The sequence below is a fragment of the Sphaeramia orbicularis genome, chromosome 14 (genome assembly GCF_902148855.1).
Source record: "Sphaeramia orbicularis chromosome 14, fSphaOr1.1, whole genome shotgun sequence".
Classification (NCBI taxonomy): Eukaryota; Metazoa; Chordata; class Actinopteri; order Kurtiformes; family Apogonidae; genus Sphaeramia; species Sphaeramia orbicularis.
The window spans coordinates 42,801,942-42,811,174 of NC_043970.1; the positions used below are offsets into that span (position 1 = coordinate 42,801,942).

The 9,233-nt window shown below is 37.2% G+C and overlaps 1 protein-coding gene across 2 annotated transcripts in view; it reads left to right on the forward strand.

The window, feature by feature from the left end:
* LOC115432447 (nuclear anchorage protein 1) overlaps nucleotides 1–9,233 on the forward strand; it is a 53,327-nt gene that overhangs the window by 9,942 nt on the left and 34,152 nt on the right. For both annotated transcript variants that reach the window (XM_030153289.1, XM_030153290.1), the window contains exon 4: nucleotides 5,922–7,540. In XM_030153289.1, the coding sequence (XP_030009149.1) occupies nucleotides 5,922–7,540 (1,619 nt within the window). The remainder of the gene's footprint in view (nucleotides 1–5,921; nucleotides 7,541–9,233) is intronic.

The window sequence follows — 9,233 nt, forward strand, 5'->3', positions numbered from 1 at the left end:
ATTTTCTTATTTGCTCTTTTTTAGAGGCTCACTATCATCGTGAGGTGTTGTAGGCATTGTATCTCCAGTAGTGGGGAGACCGGGCTCTCCAGATGTGAATTTGGCGCCAATGTGTTCCCGGTTTCTTATTCGGCGATCGTAAAATACAGACGCTCGATTACTAAAAACACTTGAATTATAAAAGCCCAGGGATATACAGTTAAAGCTCAGACGGTAAAAAGGTAAGAGATGTCCGTAAAAACAGGTTAAAAATTGGTAAAAGTGATCCTTCAAGGCAGAGCTATGGTATGACAGGTACTCACGCCGACGCATTTTAACAATATTCTGCCTGTTACTAAATGTTTTGTGCCTTTGTAGATCTGACCTATAATGCATATATATAAATGATAAGTCGAGGCATAATATTGATAAAATTGTACTTATATTTCTTTAAAAAATTCCATTTTTTCAGGTTATTCCCATCTTTTTTGTTTGAATAGTTTTTAAATGTAAATACTGGCATAATTGAATGTTATTTTTTGCAGTAAAACAATTTGGAGTTGTCATTATTTATTGGCTATCATGCTATTATTTTACTGGTTTGGCCCACTTCAGATTAAATTGGGCTGAATGTGGCCCCCGGAAGAAAATGAGTTTGACACCCCTGGTTTAGACCGTGAGCACTTGGTCATAAATAGGCAGCGCCAAGTTAGACCAGCATGCATCTGGGTGGGCCTATGGTTTTTTACCAGACCATCAGTCAGACAAACAGACAGACATTCAGACAGGATGAGCAGGAGAGACAGCACAAAAAAAGACCTTAGTTGTTGTGGTTTGCCTGCAAGAAGCCTTAAAATAAACCACTTAGAATACATCTATGGTATGGACATTTTGTTTTTGACTGTGTAAACCACAAACCCATGGTGCATCTAGTGGTAATTTGAATTATGTTAAAGTGTTAAGTTCAGTCACTTTTAAGTTGATTTAATTTTGATGACAAATAGACACTACAATTATTTTTTATCATATATAGGGTGCATACAAAGACATAAAGAGCGGTACTGATCAAAAGCCTCCACTCATCTAAAAGGTTTAATAAGTTTAGAGCCACTGATGCAATCAATGCATTTAAATAATTCAGGTAAAATGCAGTTTCTCAGCTTTCCATCATCATCAGATATGACCCATTTGGATGTTCAGAGGCTCCATAGCGAACATTAAAACACCATTATCTTCTGCAACATGAATTCACCACTAACTGTTGGACAAATGACTGTGTGGATGCTTGATTTATGTTAAATTAGTGACATATTTTGATGAAAAACTCACCGTTTCTTCAGTTTTCTCTGTTCTTATATAATAACTTTTGAATTTACTTTGACTTTTTATCAACATCTACACAATCAGTTAAATTAAATATAGGAAAATGCCTGATTTTCACTAAAAAGCGCAAAACACAGAGGATGTTATTATAATAAATGGTCGTAACTCACTGAAAAGTTCAGTGTGGGCGATGTAGTCTATTCATCAGCAAGAAAGATAAATCCACCACAAACAAAAAGATTCAACAGTTCATAACACAATGCAAATCTGAGTAGATAAAGAAATACACACAAGGCAAACATTAAAAACCCACAAAAACTGAGAAAGAGCTTAAAACTTCAAGAATAAAGTTCCTCTGTGATCTTTGTATAATGTGTCACACTGAGAACAAATGACTAATGGTAACAATTACTCCTAATCTCTGTTCTGGAGGCAGAAAATGTAGAAAATAATAAGGAAAGTCTGAAAGTATAATTAGAACTCAGTTAAAATGTTCCTATTATCTTATATACATTAAATATCTCATCTTTCTAAGGCGCTGTTAATCTGTTATCTATTTATTTCATCTTCAGCTTCTAGAATTTAATGTGTGTGAGCTGAGGAGAAAGAAAACTAAAGCAGTAGTGTTCATGTTCAACGAAGGATGGAAAAATGACAATATTCTGCATTTAGTATGCTGTTTTTGGAACATATTGGACACCAGTGTTTTTTAAATAAACATGCTGAATGCTCTGTATTCCTGCACATGTTCATTCTACACTGATGGCTGTTGTTTAAATCTTTGAGGCTTAAATAACTTCTATATATCTGTGATTACATTTCACTGGAAAACCTAAACAGAACCACCACCATGCAACACCCAGCAGTAGAGCCCCTCTCACACACACACACACACACACACATACACACACACACACGCACACACGTATAATGATGACTATGTAATCAGTATCTGTTTTTGTCTTATGTCCGTTTTGTCCCACTGTCTCATCCTATGTCCATTTTGTCCCACTGTCTCATCCTATGTCCATTTTGTCCCACTGTCTTGTCTTATGTCTGTCTTTTCCCACTGTCTTGTCTTACATCCATTTTGTCCCACTGTCTCGTCTTACATCCATTTTGTCCCGCTGTCTCGTCTTACGCCCATTTTGTCCCACTGTCTCGTCTTACGTCCATTTTGTCCCACTGTCTCGTCTTACGCCCATTTTGTCCCACTGTCTTGTCTTACGTCCATTTTGTCCTACTGTCTCATCTTACGTCCATTTTGTCCTACTGTCTCATCTTGCGTCCATTTTGTCCCACTGTCTCGTCTTACGCCCATTTTGTCCTACTGTCTCATCTTACGTCCATTTTGTCCTACTGTCTCATCTTGCGTCCATTTTGTCCCACTGTCTTATGTCCATTTTGTCCCACTGTCTTATGTCCGTTTTGTCCCACTGTCTTGTCTCATCCTGTCTCTGTACACTTTTGTCTATATAACCCCTCTCTCTATGTATATGTATACAAGCAAGGAATGGATGAACATCTGAATATGAAGTTGGAGATTGTTACTTAAACACAAGCTGTAGTTAAAAATAAAGTTGTCCTCTGAAGGTGGTGGGTTTAAGAATGAATAAATAAATAAGTGGTGGTGATTCTCAACTGATGGGTTGTGAACAGGAAGTGGGCCACAAATCCATTTTCAGTGGGTCACAAACATGGGCAAAAAATTATGTTAAGAAACAAATCCTGTGCTTTGCTTTTATGGAGCTGAGGGCCGTCCATTCACACTCCCCAACAGTAGGTGGTGGTAATGTATTTTAATACTAATTAACACCATACAAGATGATGACAACACTCAGGTATGATTCCAACTACAGATATGGTTTTACCTCGAATAAGTGACTGAATGCACTTTTTAGTTTTGGTTCAAATGTACCTAATTTAGTCTTAAAGACAATATTTCCCTTTTTATCATCACCACCAGCTGTTCATTTTGGTTTATCATTAAACTTGTCTTCTCTATGGGAGGAGGAGCTGGGTATTGTCTTGTCAGAGAGTGACTGGCTTACAATGTGCAACACACAACAAACATCTACACTGCAAAAATCTAAATGTTACTAAGTGTATTTTTCTCATTTCTAGTCAAAATATCTCATCACACTTAAAATAAGACATAATCACCTAAAGAGTAACTTTTCAGTGAGATATAAGAACTGATTTTTAGACAACAGATCTTAAAAATCGTATTTCAAAAAATCTTACCAAGATAAATTTTCACTTGTTCCATCGGCATGTTTTTTTTGTTGCATGAATTAAGCAAAAAAAAAATCTTGAATAAACAAAAAAATCTGCCAATGGAACAAGTGAAAATTATCTTGGTAAGATTTCTTGAAATCAGATTTTCCAGATCTATTGTCTAAAAATCAGTTCTTATATCTCACTGAATAGTTCCTCTTTAGGTGATTATGTCTTATTTTAAGTGTGATGAGATATTTGGACTAGAAATGAGAAAAATACACTCAGTAAAATTTAGATTTTTGCAGTGTACTAGCTCTAAAAGATGGAGGGAATTTAGGTGGAAAAGCCTGATTAGATACTTTATTACACCATACAGTATATCACTACTAAACTAAAGGGACATCAACAAAACTGATGAAGACAATGTGGACATGCATGTGCTAATCACTCTCAGTTATTCTGGACATGCACAAAATTGAAGTCTTTCCAGGAAAACCTTTTTGAAATGACTGAGGGCATTATGACTTTCACAATTCCAAAGCACCCCAAGTTTTTTTTTTTTTGTTTTTTGCTTTTTTTTGTTGGGACTGTTACCTAGAGATGCAGTTAATAGAGAAAGAAGACAAATGCCTCTTTAAAATTCTGATAATTGCTTCCAAAAAGGCCATTACAAGAAAAAGGCTAAAGAGTGATGCACCCTGTGAGGATCAGTGGCTATAATAGAAGAAATCTACTCTATGGAAAGATTGACTTATGCTGTGTTCCAGGCAGGTTTTTGAGCCCGTAAGCAAGGTTATAATAGTTTTGGATTTTTCATTATAGTTTAGTTTTATTTAGTTTTGACTTTTTTTTTTCTCTAATTCAGTTAGTTTTAATTAGTTTTTAGAGCAGGTTTGCAAGTTTTTAGAAGTTTTTGTTTTGGTCTACATGCTTAGTTTTAGTTTAGTTTTAGTTTCTTTATATCTTTTCTCTTCTTCTCCGTTGTATTCAAATAAATCCCAGACAGGACTCTATACTCTCTCCCAACTTTAGTCTCCATGTTTCCAGGTAGAGTGGGGACCAGAAGATGACTAAAAGTGACGAGAACTGATGGACCGTGAAGCACCATATGGTGCCGCTAGCTAAAATAGCTTGAGGGAAATAAATCGATTTCATATCAATCCGACATTTACAAAAACGAAAACTAAGGGAATTTTATCCATAATTTTTATATGTTTTAGTTAGTTTTGTAAGCACACAATACAGTTTCAGTTAGTTATCGTTTTTTTCTTTTAATTACAGTTTTTATTTATTTCAGTTAACGAAAATGTTTTTACAATTCTAGTTTTCGTCATTTCATTAGTTTTCGATAACGATAATAACCTTGCCCCTAAGTCATGACTTCAAAGCTCACTCATGACTTTATAACGTTCCAGGCAAGTCACGCCAAATTGCCTGAATGCAAGGAATTGTGGGAGCTTGAAATAAACAAACCAGCATGGCGGACCATATGGGGCTTTTGTTCATTTACAGTCATTTCTATCGCCAAAGGTGTTTTTTCTTTGCTTATTTGAGGGAAACAGAGGAGGAAAAACAGTGCATAAGGCAAGAGAAGCTGTTCTACCTTTTTATGTTGTTATTTGTATATTTGGATACATATTTGGTATTAATTTATTCTTGTCCGTCCTAACACTAGAGTAGCTACTGATTGTGCAGAACATTTGCAGATAAATGTTGGAGCAATACCTTGTTTTAATAAACCATTTGCATAAACACCACATCCATGGGGGACATCATTGTTATTTCACGGGCTATGTGACGTCAGAGCTCAGAACTGGGAGTACATCGATCTAGTATGAGTTCATGGGTTGGAAGTCACCGGTTTGACTGACATTCCAGTGCATTTTCACCAGTTGAAGGTTGGAAAAACATGAATTACAGGTGACCTGGAACGCAGCATTATAACCTACAGATCAAGGAACTTATCTTCATAAAGTGATGGAGAAAATGGCTGGACAACAAACAAAACAAAGCATAATTACTACTGTCTGTCATTTATTTAAATATTTTGTGTTCAACCAGTGACCCCTAGTTTCTGTGTTGTATTGTCTGTTAAAAATAAAGAAAATTTTATAAAAACCTTATCTTCTCTTTTAGCATACTGAGATATTCTGTATTATATCAGGTAAAAAAAACACCATCTTTTCACTGAATAAATTTGAGGAGTTTAACTTTTATCAACTTGGGTCGCGGCTTGTAATTGAGGGGTGAGGGTGGGTCCTAAAGCCAGACCAGCTGAGAACCACTGGTTTATATGCAGAAAAAAAGTCATTGCATGAATCCATGTAGGAGTTTGGGTGTATTTGATGCATAAAAGACAAATCTGAAATAATTGTTATGTGTTCATTATTTACTTGCAGACCAAAGACGACGAAACAACAAGAAGACCCAAACAGAGCAGGAGAGGACATCAGAAAATATCAGACAAACAGACGTTAAATCTAAAAGGGAAGCAATTAAAAGACAAAAGCAATTGATGAGTCAAATATTGGAAGATATTGAACAACTCTGGGAGGAAAAACAAAGAGAAACCAAGACTAAAATACAGCAGCAACAAGAAGACATCGACAAACTGAAAGCAGAGAAATATGAGCAGAGTTTACTGATACAAAGGTTGAGTTCGGAGGTAAAACTTGTTATTGAGACACTTGTACGGAGGAAAAATGAAGCGAGGGAGGAAAAAACACAACTTGAGCAAATGTGGGCAGAAATAAGAGAAGAGAGTGAAAACCTGGAGAGAAGAAGTGATGAGATAATGAAAGAACGGCAAAATTTGGAAGCCATTAAGCGAGTCGGTAAGAGGAAAACTCAAGAAAGTACAAGACATAAAGAGCAGAAGAACGAAGAGAGAACAGAGAGGCTTCATGATTTGGTTAAAAAATATGAGAACGAAGCAAAGCAGACGAAAGCACAACTTGAAAGAAACATGTCAGATTTAAAGCAGGAGTTGGACAGAAACAGGGAGAACATAGCGCAACAAAAGGGTCAAATTGAGCAGATGAAACTGAACGTGATGGCGAATATCAACAAAATGAGGCAAAGACGTGAAACTGTTGAAATCAAGGAAGTCCCCGAAAAAGAGGCCGAGCACATTTGGAGTAGATTCAGCAAAATCAAAAAAGATATGGAGAGACTTTGGGAGATGCTAGAGGGGGAGAGTGAAGAAGAACTGGCAGCGAGTTTGAGTCGAGAGCTTCGGGAAATGAAAACACAAGCAGAAAGTGGAGAGGAAAGTCTGAAAGCTGACTCGATGAAGCAGAAACAAGACATGGATGAAAGCATGAGCATCACACCGGGGGAGGCAACGGAGAGGCAAAAACAAGACATAGAAAACAAACTTCTACAAATCCAAAGTGAAAGGGAGGACATGGAGAGAAGACGAGGTGAAATACAAATAGAAAGGGTAAAGATAGAAAGAGACAGGCAGACAGCGAAGAAGGAGATGGAGAAGGTGAAACGTATGAAGGAAAGCATCGAAAGACAGAAAGGGGAGCTGGAGGACAAGTTACGTAAGGTGAAGAAAGAGATAAGAGAGATGGAGGTGATGAACGCTGAGACGGAAATAAAGAAGAAGAACCTGGTGAAAATGATGAGAATGAGCAAAAGAAAAGAGGAGGAGATCAGCAGGATGAAGGAGGAGCTGGAAAAAACAGAGCGAAACACAGAGGAAGGGCAGGAGTCGAAGGCCCGAGTCAAGTGGATCAACTTCCAGATCCAAAAGCAGAAACGTCAGCTGGACCAGAGGCTGGAGAAGACCATGAGAGAGAGGGATGAGCTGGAAATCATGAAGATTAAGATGAAACGGCAAAAGGAGGAGCTGCAACAGAAACTGGAAGATACGTTGACGAAGATTTTAACTGTGGCCGAGATGAAAGGGAACATGGAAAAAGCTGCTGCGGACTTGAACAGCACTCGAGAGGAGATGAGTAAAACCCAAAGGACGACAGAAGAGAACAGGGAAGATGTGAGGAAACACATGGTGAGTAGAAACACATTCGGTGTTTACATGAAACAGTAACAAGTTTATAGAAAGAGATGAACATGAAGGAAATGAGCTACGAGTCAAATGCAATTAACATTTACACTTATTCATAGGGATGCACCGATACCATTTTTTCCAGACCGAGTACAAATACAAGTACTTCCATTTGAGTACTTGCTGATTGCGAGTACTGATATGAGTACTTAATAATGCCATGACAGTTCTTAGTTACTTTTGTAAATGTACTTTATTGTCATTGTCATTAGTCTGACTGGAACACAGTGCTGCTACTTACATTTAATGTGTTGGAATGAGCGTTTGTCAATTAATCCACCAGAGGGCGCCACTCTTAACTAACCATACTGGACAAATACCACGAAGCAGAGTAAAGTTTTTTGAGAAGAAAGTCAGTAATAAGTAGAAAAGCACTCGGAGACCACAGACCTCCACCAAGGCAGATCCGCCCCCCCACCAAAATGTAATCATTTGTTCCTTGTGCCAGTATCAAAATTTCATAAAACAATTTCATCCAAATCCGTCCATAACTTTTTGAGTTATCTTGCTAAAAGACAAACAAACACAACCTCCTTGACGGAGTTAACAAACATGGAGCTGACAGAGGTAACACTAATGTGATACTAATGTTGATATTGATGAGGGTAGTTGTCATAAATACGTCAGTAGTTTTTCTCTAACTCACACAGTCGCTCTTTGAACAGATCCTCTATCTCCACGGTTCCCAGTGGTATTCTCCGTCTGGGTACGCATTGCACGGTATCGGTGCATCCCTACTTATTTATGAACTAACTACTTATACTGGTTCATTATTGATCCGTAAGATCCCCACAGGTCAACACACGAGTGTCTTTGACAGAACGTCAGAACTCTTTATTTTAAACACAATAATGAAAAATTAATGCAAGTAGAAATTAGGGCTGCACGATTCATTGATTTTAAATTGAAATTGGATTTTTTTAATTAAAACGATTTTTAAAAAAGGGAATTCATCAAATTGATTTCATGTCTCTTGTGTCTCCTAACCACGATAGCGGTCTTTCACAGACGTCTGTGTAATGACCACAGACCTTCAATCTGTGATGGGTCCGTAGTAGTGATACCAATGTAAGCCATGGTTTCACGCACAGATCCCCCAGTTCAAATACAACTGCATGGGGATCATTCATCTTATATGGTCTGATACCTGTCACTGACTCACATTGGTATCACTTCTGTGGGCCCAACATGTGATACCTTCACAGATTTGAGGTAGGGAGCAGTGCCTTGCATTACAGGCTGCTCACGAAAATGACATACTGACTTCTGTTGTCTTTTGTAGTTTTACCCAAAAACTGAAATTGAAAATCGAGTGCTTAGAGGAAAAAAAAAAAAAAAAAAAAAAAAATCGGGATTTTATTTTTGGCCAAAACCGTGCAGCCCTAGTCGAAATACTACATATAGCCCCTTTAAAGGTGTGTACTTCTGTAAATCTGTGGTAGTCACATGTTAAATAAATACCATCAATGACATTTCTTACATGAGATGAATGTTTTCTGAAAAATAACTAAATGAAGGTGACTACCAATCTCAATTAATACAATTAGTATTATCCTACTGTGTTGTGTGTAAATATTGTTATTGCACATGATCATATAATCATAAGGCAACATCCAACTCTATCTTCTTTGTAAAG